This window comes from Sceloporus undulatus, chromosome 1 (genome assembly GCF_019175285.1).
Source record: "Sceloporus undulatus isolate JIND9_A2432 ecotype Alabama chromosome 1, SceUnd_v1.1, whole genome shotgun sequence".
In the NCBI taxonomy this organism is placed as follows: Eukaryota; Metazoa; Chordata; class Lepidosauria; order Squamata; family Phrynosomatidae; genus Sceloporus; species Sceloporus undulatus.
The window spans coordinates 340,688,679-340,706,566 of NC_056522.1; the positions used below are offsets into that span (position 1 = coordinate 340,688,679).

Consider the following 17,888-nt stretch of genomic DNA (forward strand, 5'->3'; position numbering starts at 1 on the left):
TCTGGAGAAAGTGCACACAAAAATGCTTATGTTGCTTGAAACCGAGCACAAAAACACATTGTCTAATAGGAAATTACTTGAAAAACTTGGGTGAAATGAGGAAAATGCATACAATGGGGCATGTGTTAGAAAATGTGTCCAAAAATGCGTATCCAATTTTCATTTTTGTACATTTTAAAAATATATATATATATATACAAAATCAGGCTGAAATAGGCCAAAAGGTGGGGAAATGATGAACTGAGTGGAAACAAAATCAACATATTTCCTCATGCAAGGAAGCAGCAGTTTGCAAACAAGGAATGATATTATATTTCTTTCCTGTGTCTTTGTTCATGTATGCACACTTGTATATTTGAAAGAAAAACAACATATGAAAATAAAATGATATTTTGCAGCAATTAGCATTTCAAAGCAACAATAACCAAACTTAAAGTTTGTACCTGCAAATCTTCCCTGTATGTCCTTGTCATAAACAAAAAGAACAACTTTTTTCTTTTAAACCATAGGGATGTGAACGGGTGGTATAGGATACAATAAAGTATAAAGAGTTACGCTACTTTGCAGGGTCGGTGAGGGTGGAAATAAGATAAGGAGTCCTTAAATGGATCATGCTGGAAAAAAAATCTTCAGTACATACATACACGACATACAATGCACACACAATGCAAGGTGCCAGTTATGCAGTGCTCCAGGGATCATATACAGAATTATAGGTCAGGAGCCCTACTATAGGGACTCAACCTAGAAGGATGCCTATCCTGTAAATTCAGTATGACAGCTATTATTGGGCCTTGGCTGCATATCCCATTCTCATGGGCTCTGCTTCACAGAGCTTTTAAAGGTATTTTTAGTCACCAGAAGAAAAAAAAGAAGAAGAAAAGAAGAAGCTAAACTCGATTGCCTGTGCTGCCTCTTCTGCACACTCGGCTATTTTTATTTCCGACAGACTGGGCCTGTATCCAACATTTAGAAAAGGGAGAAAATGGTGGAATTATTGTACTTCCATTAAAGGGGGGAAATCCCTCCCCAACTCTGATGTTATCAAACCAGGGAGGGGACATCTGCTCTCAAACTTGTTGGACAGATGTCTTTTGGCAGGACCACACTGGAGAAATGCAGAGAGCTTGAATAGATCAGCAGAACACCTCTCCCATACTGCAGAGGACTGGTATAGGCACCAGTCTGTTTGAAGGACTTCTGGAACATGAGTGGCACCAACAGGATGGTTAGAAAATTGACAGTCTTGTTCAAGGCAAGTATGGGATAAAACCATGACATTTCTTCTTTGCTGGGGTATAAATCATGGTGTATCTCCCTCCCCTCCAAAAGAAAATAGGTCAAAAAATGAAAACTTTGCAATGTGAAGGAAATACCTTTCATCTCTTGATAGGATTAGTTTGTATGGAGTGGAATTTCATTCCTTTACTTTACAATTGCTTGTCTTTTCCTCCTCAGTCAGGTGACTGATCATTCTTTTAGTAAGGTATTTAGTAAGGAAAATATTCATATTTGCATTCATAAGGTGTCCTGTGACACCTTAAACAAAACACATTTATTACAGCATGAGATTTTATAGATTACAGGCTGTAGTCCATGTAATTCATGCTATAATAGATGTGTTAGAACATTATTTTACTTGGCCAAAATGGCCAAGGACCATTTGAATCAACATTAGGCCAGCTGAAGTGGTGCTGAAACTGAAGGATGTTAGAAATAACTTAGAGCTATCCTCATTCAAGCCTAACATTGTGCTGGCCCAGTAACTGTGTCACTGGACTGGAAGGGGATAGGATTTGGCATAAATTGACTTCTTCTCCATCATTTTGAGATATCCGAGATCATCTGGCAAAGGAGTGTTTTGTCAGCAGGAGATCATATTTGTCAGCCAAGAGGTACCAAACCCTTGACACTCGATGCATTTTAAAATTAAAATTGTACTACAGTTGGCCCTCTCCTTACGCGGGGCATCTGCTCTGGACCCCTCCGCATAAGGTGAATTCCGCCTATGCTCAAGCCCCATTGGAAACAATGGGGCTCGTGCACAGCGGTGTGGCGGTGCACGGGTGCCACAGGCACACACGGCCATTCAATTGAATGGGATGCGCTGCCCTGCGCGCTTCCCACACGCTCCCCGCGGCTTGAGCGTGTAAGCTCAAGTCCGCGTAAAGCGTGCCTGCGTATGACACGGGTGCGCTGTATTTGTTTTTAAGATGCCATGGGACTTTAATTTTGCTTTAGTATTTATGTATATTCATTTATTTCATATGTGCACTGAAGACAGGATATTTCCACCATCAAGATTAAAAACACCCTGCCTGATGACTGGCCATGCTGGCTGGGGCTGATGGGAGTTGAGTCTCTCTCTCTCTCAATCTCTCTCTTTCTCCTAATAATAGGACCCCATGTCACCCAAAGAAACTTAATAGTGAGTGGTGAGAGGCTGATAAAAGGAAGTACTTCTTCACAAATAGCATAAACTGTGGAATTCACTATTACAAAATGTGATGATTCCCCAAAGTGGACTGCTTTGAAAAGGCAATTAGACAAATTCATAGATGATAAGGCTCTCAGTCACTGCTTATTAAGTTGGAGACAGTATGTTCGCAGTGCCATTTGTTGGGGAACATCTGTAAGAGAGGGTGCTATTGCATAAAGGTACATCTTGTGCACATCCTATATCATGTCTTGCTGTGAGGGGAATTGAAAGCTGAAACATAAGTCTTTGGTCTGATCTAGCAGGACTCAAACTTTGCTAGATCAGACCAAATGCCTATCTGTTTGAGCTTCCTGTTCCCCATAACAGCCAGACAGATGGGAAAGGATGTTCACAAGTTGTGCTTTGTACAATAGCACCATCTTGTTGAGAGAATGTGAGAGTGAGTACTGATGCAGGTTTCTTGTCCAACAAGGGATAGCTTTTCAACTCACTTTCAGTTCCAATGAACCTGCTTCCAAGGTACCTGCACCATAAGCCTGAGTGAAGTGGTTGCCTCAGGTGGCATGATTCTGGATGGGTGGCGATAAATTTGCTGTTTCCCTCCGCATCCTGGCAAGTCTTTTGCCACTCTGGAAAGATGCAGCTGCTTGGCACAGCTGTTAACAACCAGGAACCTACTGTCTTAAAAGCACTTTTCCTCAAAGAAGGAAAGAAGTAGGAGGCAGAGATGACTGCTGTCTCAGTCCCCACCCCTGCCATTATCAGTGGAGGAAACAGCAGTTTGTGCACTTGCTCTTGCTGCTCTCTTGTTCATTGTGGACCTGAACAGAGAGAGATTAGGATCTTTTGTCTTCCTTTCCTGCTTGTTTTTGCTTTCTCTGTCAGCCACCTAACCCAAAAGCATTATGAGGAGATAGCATTGTCTAGTTCAGTCAGGATTAATTAAGTGACTGCCCTCTTTTGTAAAAGAATAAAAAATGTCCCAGCTTGAACCTTCCACCTTGTAGTCTATCTTTCCACCTGCTCTTTGATGCAGGAGGACATGCCACAACATTTCTCCCTTCCATCCTTTTCTCTTTTGTATTTGTTTAGGATCAGGCTATTTCTGCCCAAAAATGTATTTTCCTCAATCAATGTTCTTCCCGTTGAAGATTCTAAATATATTTACTATCTGTAATTTGGCACCATGCTAAGATGGGCACCTCTTCTGTTACTAGCAAGCCTTTCATGCCAATAATAATCACTCAACATCAGTCCCCTCTAACACTAACTGTATAGAGCCAACTGCTTCCTGCTTGGCTCTCTGAATCCTCAGAGCAATGTTCTTTGGTAAGTGTGAGATGACTTAGGACATTATCACACCAGCCTTGTGCCATGCAGTAATCACATTATGAAAGGAAACAGAAATATACACTTTGGAAATGTTTCTTATCACACCTTTCTCTTGCAAGACAACCCCAGGTGTTTTTAGCTTCCACTTCAATTCCAGCATTATAGCAGTCAGTGCCATGAGGGAGCCTGATTCTTCTCCACTCTCCCTCTCCCTCTCCCACTCACTATTCCAAAGCATGTTAATTCCATGCCTGTTGATTTAATTAGTTTTATTTTTAATTATTTTTAATTTTGCTGTGTTTGCATAATTATGGCATAAACAATTAAAAATTAGTTTTGTTTTATTTTATCATCTTGCCATTAGTACACAAACACAGCAAAGATAAAAATAAGAACACCCAACATGCACAGAGTTAGTGAGCTTTGGAAGAGCGACTGGGAGAGAAGAGGAGAATCAGGCCCCATCCTGTCATGTGACTGCTGTAATGCCAGAACTGAAGTGAAGAGGCTTTTTGCATTATAATGCCTGCGCTATAATAGTGATATTCAAAGCTCATTGACAGATTTTGCCTGCCAATGAAAAGGTGCACTACAATAACAGGGTGGCAATGGAACAGACACAACCTTGTCTGATAAGTATCAGTTCAAGATGCTTTTATCTAGTTAAAATTCCCCTTTTTAGTCTTGTGTGGTAAAGTTATAAGAGCCAGCGTGACGCAGTTGATGCAGCGGTTTGAGTATTGGGCTATGATTCTGGAGATCAGGGTTCAAATATTGGCTCATCCATGTAAACTCAGTGAATGACCTTGGGTAAGTGACACTCTCTCAGCTTCAGGGGGAGGCAATGGCAATCCCCCTCTGAAGAAACATGCCAAGAAAACCCCATGGCAGGTTTGTCTTAGGGTCGCCATATACTGGAAATGACTTGTAGGCACACAACAACAATGATAAAGTCATAAGAAAGCACCCATATCCACCTCCATCTTGGGCAGAAGGTAGGTAGCCATAGCTCCATTCTCCTCAGGAGTATGTGCACCACAGTCCTTGCACCTTCTTCCCAGTGGCGTTGCTACCCCTAGTGTCACCCAATGTGGGAGGTAGGGCTGCTGGAGGCACCTCTTCTCCTTCACTGTGGTGGCCTCCTCACAAGGAGACTGCTGCTGTTTTGGCGAATCAGTGCCAGGAACACCTGGCCTTCTCGTTCCCCATGGTGGTGGAAGCTCTGCATGAGGACCTACTATGGTGGCAGGGAAGCAGGGACAGGTGCCCTTGGCCTTCCCTGCATTGGCAGCAGCTCCTTGTGAGGAATTGTTGCCGCCATTGCAGGGAAGCAGGGGCACCCAGTGCGAGAGCCGCACCATCACATCCACTGTAGTGATGACACTGCCTCTTCCCCCCCCTCCTCCCTGCTTCAGTCAACAAGAGGTCTGGAGCTGTCTCCAGTGCTGTTTCTATTCTTGCTCTCATGTCATTTCATCGCCACTGATACTGTGTCTCCAAAAATATTTACTATTCTATTTTGTGATGATAAGATCATCAAAGTCATATGAGAAAAGAACATCACTGCTGTTCAAGTCTAGTAGAAGCTGGTCCATTTGAGGAAAGCTGCTTGCCACCAATGTCTTAAAGATTTGAAAAAGAGTGTGACAGCAGTTGGTGACTTCTTCTTTACCTCCCCATAGGGAGGACCTTGGGGGGGGAGGGAGCAATTTCTGCACACCTCTTTTCCCTTACTGCTGTCCTTGTTATTATTTCATTGCTTTCTGTCCACCCCATCCCCAATAGGGAAACCAAAGGATAAAAAAATAAACCTCACGTAAAAGCATATGTTAAAAAGCATATGTTAAAATGCCCTTAAGTGTTAATTTTGAAAATAATTAGAAACTTTTACTTGCTACTTCAACTTTCCTCTTACTTTTTACATTCCTTTAAGTATGTAACTTTGTTACACCCCTCCATCCCTACCAAAGTATGTAAGCTACAAATAAGAACAGTACTTGTAATGTACTACTTCTGCACATTTCCATCCGTTTGTACAAAATGTTAAGCTACCTTGAATATGGATCATGCTTCACTGTGACTCTTAAGCCAGTTGATTCAATGTGCAAAACTAGTCAATCCCCTCTGTGCTGCTGCAGTACCTTAAGATTCATTGAGTAGTGACTGCACAGCAGGGTGGGATGTTCATCCTATGGGTTAGTCTTCATACACTTTCTTTAACGCTGGCATTGATTACAGCTGTGTTGTGATGAAACAACAACAGTGACCTTATTTAAAGTGTTTGCCTCAAGGAGTGTCAAACAGGATGCAGGGGAGTAGAATCTTGTTGGAAATTAATGAGCTAAAGACCTTGGATGAACAGACGTATCCACTCAGCAAGGAAGAGAGGGATGGAGAGAAAATCTCCTTGTGTGTCTTTCTTTTCTCTCTTATCTTTTTTAATGCACTTAAGTTCTTTTGTGTCACTCTAATCTAATTGAGGATCCCTAATGTCTCTGCAACCTGTAAAGCCACCTTCCCATCCAAGCACTGAGGACAACATACTTATATCTGTATGAATCTCCTTGGTAGTAGTAGTGGTGGTAGTGATAGCTGTAGCAATAGTAGTACAGGAAAAGAGATTCTACCTAAACATTAGGAGGAACTTCCTGACAGTAACAGCTGTTTGACAGTGGAACACAATTCTTCAGAGTCAGGTGGAGTCTCCTTCTTTGGAGGGTTTTAAACAGAGGTTGGATGGATATCTATCGGGGTGCTTTGATTGTGTGTTTCTGTATGGCAGGGGGTTGGACTAAATGGCCCTTGAGGTTTCTTCCAGATCTATGATTCTATTAGTAGTAGTAGTAATATTGATGATGATGGTGATGCACCTTCCTTTCGGCACAACAGAGTATTCTGTAACTTCATTCTTAGGGATTTGTGACTGGAGGTAGCTGTAAGTTTCCAAGTTGACATTAACCAGTGAAAGGAGTGGCCTGTAAAGCAGCTGTGACATTTGACTGTAGCCCTATCAGGCATAGAATGAACATGGCTGGTGAGGTAAAAATGTGTTTCCTGGCCACAATATCAGAGTATCTTTTGCTCATGTCCCTAATAATATGGCTTCTTCTGGTCAGACCCATAATTCCAGGGTGCCTTTTGTCCACGTTCCCAACACCAGAGCATTTCATGCCAGGAACTTTTGCATTAATTTGCACCAACATGTAAGGAGCATTCAAAAAACTCAAAGCAACACTAGCATTATAGTGACATTATTATAGTGCAAGCATTTATGATTTGGCTGAAAAAATGTCCATGGATCCATAGAGGAGCAGCACTGGTGTAAGAATAGTTGCAAGCCATGTAGAGATAGCAGTAGGGTGAACAATTCACTTTTAATATGGCCACAGTTTCAGTGGGCAATTTCATTCATGCCCAAGGCTAATTCTTCACACTTATTAAAGTTTAGACATGGAAGCATAGTTTCCAAATTGGGGGAAGTAATAGTTCCATCATATTCTGCACTAGTCAGGCATCATCTAAGACCTTATCGCACACACCTTTGTTCTCAATCTGGGGCCATGGGCAGGGAACGCACAGGGCCAAGTGAAAATGCATTTTATCGCATGCCATACTGTCCCCATATCATTGCCTGGCATTAAGCCATCCCCAGTCAGGTCTCAGGCATGTGAATTTTGAAAGACAGAAACTTTCTGGCAGAGCAAAATCATGTGGCATATCCCCCGATTGGGGGCATGCACATACGCTGCCCGTACCCAGATTGGGGGCAAAAGTGTATGTGATAAGGTCCCTAGAGTACTGCATTCAGTTCTGGGTACCTTATTTTAAGAAGGATGTAGACTAGTCGGAGCAGGTTCAGAAAAGTGCAACAAGGCTGATAAGAGCTATGGAGAACAAAACATATGAGGAAAGACTGAAGGAGCTGGGCATGTTCAGCTTGATGAAGAGAAGATTGAGAGGTGATCTGACTGCACTCTTCAAATATCCCAAGTGCTGCCACAGAGACAAGGGAGCATGCCAGTCTGCTGTTGTCTCAGAGGGTAGGATCAAGTCCAGTGGTCTGAAGTTACAGGGGAGGAGAGTTCATCTGATCATGAGAAGAAATGTCTTCACAGTGAGAGCAGTTTAAGAATGGAACCAATTACCTAGAAAGGTGGTTCCATTGCTGGAGACCCTGCACTGAGCTAGGGGATTGGACTCAATAGACTGCAATGTAAGTTTCTGCTGGACTGGCCATGGTGATCTAGGACTCCCCCCCCCCCCCTAATCAGAGGCTAAATTCCAAGCTAGGTTGTAAGGGGCTGCATTCCAGTAGAAGATGGGGCTACAGCAGAGAGTGGGTGAGGCCAAATGGATTCTTAATAATGTGGACATTTTTGCACAATTAATGCAAAGCACAGAACAGTTCTATGCATGCATTTGTTTAGCTCAAGTTGAAAGTACTCCAGTAAGATGGCCTTACTGGAGCATGGGGCAGTACAGTTTCTTAATGCTGTATGCAGAAACTATTTGTTTTGAGTCCTGCAATACAGATAGACAACATTTCGATTACTGATCAATATGTTTTTGGTCCATGGTTTTGAGCTTGAAAGATATTTGAATGACATTCCTTAAAGGAGGAAAAAATACCCAACTCTGAGGCAGAGGAGATTGAATCCCCATATTTAAGTAGTAAAACAAGAATTTAGGAAGTAATTCTGTGCTTGTATGTGCAATGAGAAGGAGCTGATAATAATTTCTTGAGAGGTTGATAACTGGCTGCTTGTATGATGCCCCCTTACTTAGTACTAGTAGAAATGTAGTTTTACGTGGATTAGAAACCCATTAGTCCTCTCAACCTCAGGTGTTCTTTCTCTTATGTCTCCCCTTCAGCATTTTCTTTGTCATTGGTCTTTCTTTGTACTCATTCAATCTATACCAGCTTTGCTGGGATTGGGAAAGTTCTTCATCTTCATTCCAGTCCCACTCTATTCTGTGCTCCCCTTTTCTTTCTTAGAAACCACTTATTTCCCAACCGAACTTACTGCTCTTTCTTTTTTACCTCCATCCTTTTCTTTTTCAGTAGGATTTTCTCTAACTGTATTTATTCTGCTTGTATCTGCTCAGTTTCAAAGGGTTACAAGCTCTTTAGCCACCCAATCCCTTTTCTCATCTCTCCTTCTCTTTCTCTTTCAACTCTTTCTCTTTCTTGCTAGTTTTTCTCTTACCACACAAGCATTCCAGCCTTTTGTCTGCTAACACTTTATCCCCACCAGGTACCACATTTCCTCTCTTTTGTTCTCTCCCACTTTCTTTCTCTTTCTCACTCTCTCTGAATTGTTTTAAGAGTGTGAAGACATTACAGCATGAGGTTGTCTAGAAGCCCAATAAAGAAATGGATTTCTCAGGCATGTCTCTGTTTAGACATGACACCTAGAGGTTCATGATGGTACTGAAGGTTACAAATATATTATAATAAATTAAAATTAATTAATTTATTTAAGAAACAAAATAACCCTAGGATACACACTCTTTAATTCCCTTTAATATCCATGCCTATTTCACATATCTTAGGTTTCACAGTTTTGAAGCAAGACTGGACACACACACACACACACACACACACAGTACACAACTTCTTATTCAGTACTACAGATGGCCTAATGAGTCATTATCTATATGTGTTAGGGCCAACACACAAATTTTGCAAAGTGAATACCACAAGAACACTCCTACGTCTTGCCATGTATAGAAGCTGCCAGAACTGTTACATGAATCTTCAGCACTAACAATGAGGCCATGTTTCAGAAACACCAGAGGAGGCATTAGAGTAGCTCAGGGGACTCAGGGCAAGTTCCATGATACAAAACAGCCATATCCTTTGACCTCTCAACACCATCTCCTGCTTCCAGCATCTGCTCCTTGAGGTCATAGCTTCATTCTGCCTAATGGTAGGGCAGGCCATGTTTCTCTTGCTTATCATAAATTTTATTAAACAGCTGGTACAGAAACATAAATACCTCATTGGCTTTAGAGGCTAAGGAGGGGATTAAAGGAAGGGAGTCTAATGTTAGAAAATTATCCGCTTTTCATTTCTTTTCTTTTTTTAATTGGATAGGGGAGTTGAGGGGTAAATGTACATATGCATACAAATACACACTGACACCTAATGAAAGAAATCGTGCTAATTTATCAGTTTTACTCTTAATTAACTGTACGAACCTGACCATGACTGTGCAGAATGAAATCCCATTGAGCTCAATTGAGGTTTATTCCCAAATAAATATATTTAAGATTGCACCCCAAATACTGAATGCATGAAATTTGCATCTGAATAAAATATTATTTTGAAAGAAAAAAATGTTTGCTGATCAGCACACACGTTTCAACAAATGTTACTTCAGACTGGACATTTTATCATGTTTGGGAACAAAAGGGAAGTATTTCTTTTAACATAGTGAGTGCTGATCATCCACAGTCCTTATGTTTATTACAGAATATTTGCTACCTTGCTAATGGGGGCTGCAGGAGTTTCTTTGTTGATCAGAATGGCTTCAATGTGGGACATTTGTGGCCTTCCAGAAATTGTTAGACTGTAACTCCTATCATTTCTCACAGAAGGGACAGCGAGGTCTTGGGGGTGAGATAGACGGCCAAATGAAACAGCTTCTGGCTACTTGGGAGGCATGCTGATTAAACGAGGCATGCCTCCAAAGCAGCCAGAAGCCATCCTGAAGCTGCACTCCAGTCTTTAGGACCAGAGCAAAAAGGAGCTGGAATAATCTGACTCCTGGTGGTGCTGGTCAGCCCCTGCATCCACAGCCTGCCTTCAGAGCAACCTGAAGGTTCCAACCTGCTTCTAGCTGTAGTGGACATAGGCTGCTCTTTTGTGCATATTTAACATATTTTTGTACAATATAAGAATTAAAATTAGGAATGTTCTTTCTATATATAATAAATAGATCCATTGCGCCTTCTTTTTGTGGACCCCATTTCAGAATCTGATGTAAGATCTTTAGGATTTCATTCCTTTTTTTACCTACAGGAGTACGTCTGGATCGAGTTCGTGGAGGCCGCCAAAAGTACAAAAGAAGACTGGACTCTGAAAGCAGCACTTATCTGAGCTTACAGATTCCCCCTCCAGCCAAAAAGCCACGTAGGTGCCAGCATCACACTTTGGTCCTCACACTTTGCTATATGATGGGCCAGACATTCAGTTTCCTTTCTTGGCTGCTGGACTGTGGGATTATGTTGCTCTCCCTGAGTATTTGTATCAGAAGACAAATTCTAAACTACCTCACTTAAATTGCAGTTATACAGTATGGTTTAAGCCACGCTTTCTGAGGCTGCAGCCTTCAAATCTTTGTTCTCATTATCAGAGTATTCAGAGAGAGAGGACAACAGAACAAATATAAAGAAAACTCTTGTTTTCCTGAGTTCCTAAAAAGATCAGCTTATACATAGTAGCATGGTCATCTTCCATCTCACCAAGTTGCTTCTACATTTCCCCTCATAGTCCGGCTAGTTACTTATAATTCATTTTAGATCTTTTTCTGTTTCTCTTATGTGAGTGAGCTGCCTTGGGTCCATTCTGGAAGGAATGTGAGATACAAATTAAAATTGTGAGAACTTACTTGAAGCCCATTTGTACTGCACAGCTATAGCACTATTATTCCACTTTAACTGCCATGGCTACATCCTGTGGAATCCCGGGGTTTGTAGTTTGGTGAGGCAGTGGAGCACTCTGGCTGAGAATTCTGAACTCTCCTCCCTAAACTGAGTGGAATCATGGCCATTAAACTGGAATCATAGTGCTATCACAGTGCTATAACTGTGTAGTGTGAAAAGGCCCTTAAATATTGCAGCCATGGGTGGGGGCATATCTTGGCCATAGATCATTGCAATAATTAAATATCCCTAATTTATGGCTTTTAATATTTTAATCAGTTAATATTAATGGTTCAGTAATAACTCTAATGTTTCCAGGCTTTGTAGCTGTAACATATTAGTCTAATGTGCAGTTGCAAAATGTTATTATTACCCTCTAATTTCAGGATAATAATATGATGCAAATCTATTCAGCTACAAAGGGCAGGTCACATATTAAGCAGAGACAGTTCTGAGCTTTCCAAATACACTCAGTAGAGAAATGCATCCAGTCAGGGGGCCTTGTTCCTCTACTTATATAATACTTGAAGAACCCTGGTGGCGCAGTGGTTAAATGCTTGTACTGAAGCCACTCACTCACGAACCATAAGGTTGTGAGTTCAATACCAGCCAGGGCCTCAGGCTTGACTCAGGCTTGCATCCTTCCAAGGCTGCTAAAATGGGTACACAGCTTGTTGGGGGCATTTAGCTTACACATTGTAAACTGCTTAGGGAGTGTTTAAGTGCACTGATAAGCGGTATAGAAATGTACTTGCTATATTGCTATTCTATAATACAAGTAGGTGACCTTAGATGTACAGTCATAGCTAGTCCAGTATATTTTGCTGCATGAGCCAAAGGCTTTCCATTCCATGTACAGAGGCTGGTTCAACTCACATCTGAGTGTCACTTTGACACTTGCAATTGGAACAACTGAGATAGGGATGACAATTCTAGATTTTCACATTCTCTAGAAAAGTTGGGAAAAAATATTTTCCATAAAGTCAGGACATTTGGGAATGTCTTTCCCTACAATGACAGAAAACTGTGAAACTTTCTGAAGAAAGCTATGGAGCTTCCTCAAAAGCAGCATAGTTTTTCAGAAAGCTGTGCATCTTTCCTATGAATACTATGGAGCTTTCCAAAAAGACAGAGGAAAAAAGCACAAAATGGAATGTTTCACAACTGTAAATATTGTGCAACTTTGGAAGCTTTTTTCTTCTAAAAGACAGAGGAAAGCACAAAACAGAATGATGCACAGTTTCAAAAGCTACAGAGCTTTCCAAAAATATAGAAAAAGAATGCAGAATGGAATGTCACACAACTATAAATGTTGCATATCTTTAAGAGCTTGTTCCTTCTAAAAGATGAGCGGAAAATATAAAATGGACTGTTCTACAGCTTTAAGGCTTTGCATACCTTTAAACATTACACAGATTTAAAATGGGAACAGGAACAGGGACAGTAGCCCACAAAACAAACAGACAAACACAGAGACATCACTTCAACGTATAGTTTTCTGTTTGTATAGTTGTTGTTTTTTGTTTTGTTTTGTGCAGTTCTCCCAATTGCACATATAGTGAAAAACAACATATCTTTTTTTTTTCTTGGAAAGTTTAACAAATGTGCAGGTTTTGTTATGCCAAGAACAAAACAAAAAAAGTTCCCACAAGGATGCAGGAAGTTTCCAGGTGTCATTTTTCTTCCTACAAATGTTCCTGCAGGGTCAGGAACTTCAAATTTCAAGCCCTATCAGGAAATAATATAACACCTGTTCCATCTCTGATCTGAGGCAACAGACCACTTTAGGGAAAGCTAAACAATCTACATGGCACATATTTTTGTGTCCCACAAGATATAGGAAAGTCTGGGGCAGATGGAGATCTGCCACACCTAAACTACCTAATAGAAGGGCCAGCCATGTGTACTTATAAATGGAATGCAATTGCCCTACCATCCATTCTCTGGAATACTTTGCTTCATTGCTTGTGATCTGATGTACTGCATGCACTCAGGGGCACCTTGCTCTCTTGGTTTGGTAATATGGTTTGAATTGTAGGAAATATTTCTGGAAAATATAACAGGGGAGCACCAGATAGGAATCAAAGCCATGTAGTCTTCACAATTTTAGCTGGTCTTGCAGCATTAGTAAGCAATTGCATGGCTAGAGAGGGACTGAAACAGGCTGAGCTAAAACCTCCCCCCTATGCATTCTGGTGGGATCAAATTCACTATGAGCCACTTTACATTACAATCACTCAAACAAATAGTTGGAGAAATCTTTGAAGCAGAAATGAGGAATGAACCAGAGTTCATTTGCATTTCCTCATGGGTGTTGGCTGAAGCCATTTTTCCCCTGCACCACCAGCCTGTTATGCCAAGAGAATTCAGGAGAATTGATTTTATCCAAAAAGCATCCAAACATGAGCTTCCTCTCAATATTAATTAGCCAGAATGCACGTTAGAAAACTTATCAGTTAAAATATGCAGAATTTTCTGATAGCAACCCTATCTTTGCTCAGGATACTTAGGTACATTAGTAATTAACACATGTAAATATCTATGATAGGATCAAAGAAGGATCATTGCTCACTGATACAGAACATGCTCTGCATGCAGAAGGTGGCCAAGTTCAATCCCCAATGACTGCATTTAGAAAGCATTTAAGTGGTAGGTTGACAGAAAAGTTCCTCCTGGATCTTTGCTAAAAGAATAAACCTGGGCTAGAAGAACAAGTACTTCAACCTGTTAAGGTAGCTATAAGTGAGACAAAATCAGAGCACTGCCCCTCCAAATAAGCATTTCTGGCATTGCAAAGTTAATTTTTTTTTCACCTTGTCCTAAGCTAGATAAACCAACACTTTGACCTGTTGGTGTAGCTATGGGAGGGAGGAGAGTGCAAAATGAAGATAATGCCCCTCTGTAAGAATTCCGCCTCCATGACATTTTCCCTTTGTCCCCAGATTTATAGCACTGCAGAGAGTGAGACAACTGAAAATGGTTCACATCTAGAATTCTCAGATTTGCTGTGTTCACATGTCCTTGGTTGTTCTGCCTGCCAATTTTGGGGTGATGCCTAAACTGGAACTGGTATCTGGTTCAGTATTTATGATCTCATCAGCTAGACTTATGATCTTGTAAATTTTACTGTTCTCATTTACAATTGTGGCACTATTACCATGAGTGTACATGGTCCCCAAGACCTACCTTAAAAGCTAGGCAGCTGCACCACCTGAAGGATTTCTGTGAAGATGGTAAGCAGAACACTAAAGAATGATGTATCCAGCCCCCTCCCACCAGTGAGCTGTGGTGAGATAAAAACAATTGCAACCACTGCTCATCGTACTGCAATTTACTAGCGGGTGGTGGTGGTGGTGGACATGTATCTTGCAGCAGCATCCTTCTTCAAGCAATAGTTTAAGAAGCTGAAGTTACAAGGAATAATTTGCATTTTAAAACACCTTAGAACCAATAGGCAATATTCCTGATAAGCCCTAACTAAAACAGTTCCTTGACACTTACAAAGAACTAGAGCTTTAGTTCTTTGATTTTTGTGGCTAGGAAAATAGATGTCTGATCCTTTAGGAATCAATGTGGACCAGCCTTTCTCATGCCAGCATCCTGCACCTTAAACATAACTTGAGAAACTAGAGAGAACTCAAGAGAGCATAGGATGTAAAACTTTTTATATGTCTGGCTAGTGAAGGCTTCAGATACTTTGACACAAAGGCAGATTGGAGCAATTCCAAATTGGCTGACAAAACATCCGTGTGAAATTGCCATCACAATAGCACAAGTACAGAAAATAACACTGTTTGGAACATGCCACATTATTAATGATATCTCATTGATTCCTATATTCTTGAACAGAATCAAGATCACTGATGGTTGAAAACTCTAATTGATAACGCTGGAGTTATTCTTACTACTACTACTACTACTACTAGTAGTAGTAGCAACAGCAGTAGCAGCACTGTCAATAATAGTAGCAGTAGAAACAGATGATGAAGATGATGATGGTGCATAGATGCATCATGTAATAATTTCTCTTTTGGAACTTGCAGTGACCAAGATTGTCTCCCATTTACTGGTGGCAGAGCCAGAGAAAATTTATGCTATGCCTGACCCTACCATGCCGGAGAGTGACATCAAAGCACTGACCACACTCTGTGACTTGGCAGACAGAGAGCTCGTGGTGATTATTGGCTGGGCAAAGCACATCCCAGGTAAGAAGTGGAACCTAAATTGGATTGGATGGCAAAAAGTTGGCTGTAATTACTTACCCCTGTGAACGCTGATTTATTATATCCAGGTGTAAAACTGATACAGCCTGATCAAGGGATCTGAATGTCTGTGTTTCAGCAACATAAAGGTTTTGCAACCTCAAGGCCTTCATTTGGCAATGGAAACAAAGACTCAGTAGGGATCTTTGCTCATTAGAGTGACATGTGTCCTATTTTAAAAATGACAGTCCTTTGTCAGAAGATAGTCCTTTACTTGATGACATCTTCTTTTTGATGAGTGGGTAAATCCAAATCTACTTTAAAACTAAAGAACATGAAGAAAGGAGAGCATGCAGGGTGTCTGATATTCCCAGAAAATAGTACCTACATAGAGGCCACCCTGGTTACTGTGTTCCAAAGAATCAGAGATGTTCTTTTGCTCCATGTAAATTACAGTAATTATTTCTAGGTGTGCATAAATAAGCATGCATAAAATATAGGGCAGTCTATGCTCTCTTTTGTGCTCTAGTGAATTGTTTCACTTTTTGGTGAGGGGTAAGTGGTTCATTTCCTATTATCCAGTTAAATATACTTCCATGGTTGCACATGATGAGTAGCAACAAAAACTGGATGGATCACAACTTCCTAATGTGGGGTTTATTGTTGTTGTTATGTGCCTTCAAGTGACTGACTTAAAAGGTAGCCCTAGCATAGGGTTTTCTTGGCAAGATCTATACAGAAGAGGTTTGTCATTGCCTTCCTTTAAGGCTGAGAGAAAGTGATTTGCCCAAGTCCCCCAGTGGGTTTACATGGCAGAGTCATGATTTGAATCCTGATCTCCAGAGTCGTAGCCCAATGTGCAAAGCACTATGTCATGCTGACTCTTAGGACTTTGCCACACAAGGATAAAAAGCGGAATTTTAACTGTCTGATCTTTCCCAGTTCTAGTCCACCACTCAAGTCATTATACCATACTGGCTTTTCTATTGCTGAATGTGGTTATTTTCCTTACAGAAAGGTATGTGAGTTCCCTCTTGCTTGTGAGGCAAGAAGGATCAAGAAATAGAAGCTGCCTGCACAAATAAACACACATTTGCAAATACACTTTTTGTTGCTTCTTTTAAGATGCCTCAAGGAGAACCCACATTCTACTGAAAGCAGAGGTTACAGGAGGACTCCTGCTCACTTATAGCAGACTCGGTGTATTCAGTCAGAATTCCAATGTGGCTATTGATTTATTTGTGTAAATTAATGTATCCTTAGATGCCTGCGATTAAGTTGTAGCTTTAGCTTTCACCTGAAAAACTCAAGCAGATAGCTACTTGGAGAAGGAGGTCAGTCTTTGGATACTGCTTCTCAGCAAATCTTAATCCCAGAGGTGCCCTTCTTGAAGGAGGCCTGTCTTATGGGGGATTACCCCACTCGCTAACTGTACAATCTACCAGGTCCTTATTCAGCACTTATGCTGCTGATTAAGGGAACTCAAGTCTGGATTGCTCCAGTCACCCAACAGCTGAAGAGAATTAACAGGAAGGATAATAACAAGTTACGGCAGACAATAGCTTTATTAAGGTTCAGGCCACCATCTCCATATTGATGAGGTCTTTCCTTCATGAAAATTGGTCAGGTCAGTGTGTGTTAGTTTCTCATTTCTGAGGTCATTGTGCATTTGTGTCTCATTTGCAGTGCATGTTCCAGATCCTTTTTGTTCAAGTGGAGTGAGAGAGATCACACTGTCCAAGCAACTGGGAAAGTCTGATATATGTATTGATTAAAGGAGACAGGAAACATTTCCTAAATAGTACATTCATTGCTTTTGTGGGTATAATATAGATCATGATTACATTTCAGTAGAGAGCACTTGACCTCAGTTTGTTCCATTTCTGTTAAAGTGTGAAGTGCTAAAAATGCTTTTCAGCATTTGGAAATAGTGTATTTTGCGTCGGTACATAGAAATACCTTCTGGTATGCATGGTCTTATTTGAGGTCAGATGTGATTTCATGCTTCTTTGTATATGCAATTAACTTGCTACAGTTTCATTTCAATATTGTGGTCAAAATAATGAGTGTGGCTTATTTGAACTTTGACATGTAAATGTACCAGCATGGTGGAATGGATAAAATTAAATTGGGGGATGCTTGGGTAATCATGGAGACCTGAGATGTTAACATGCACCTACTGAGGATTTTTCTAGGAAGTAGGTTACAAGCAACAAATTCAGTCCTGATATTTTGACCAGTATATCTTGGAGTGTACCTACACTGAC

General features: G+C 40.9%; 1 protein-coding gene across 3 annotated transcripts in view; it reads left to right on the forward strand.

Moving 5' to 3' along the window:
* ESRRB (estrogen related receptor beta) overlaps positions 1–17,888 on the forward strand; it is a 240,160-nt gene that overhangs the window by 204,648 nt on the left and 17,624 nt on the right. For all 3 annotated transcript variants that reach the window (XM_042445916.1, XM_042445917.1, XM_042445918.1), the window contains 2 exons: positions 10,797–10,907; positions 15,463–15,624. In XM_042445916.1, the coding sequence (XP_042301850.1) occupies positions 10,797–10,907; positions 15,463–15,624 (273 nt within the window). The remainder of the gene's footprint in view (positions 1–10,796; positions 10,908–15,462; positions 15,625–17,888) is intronic.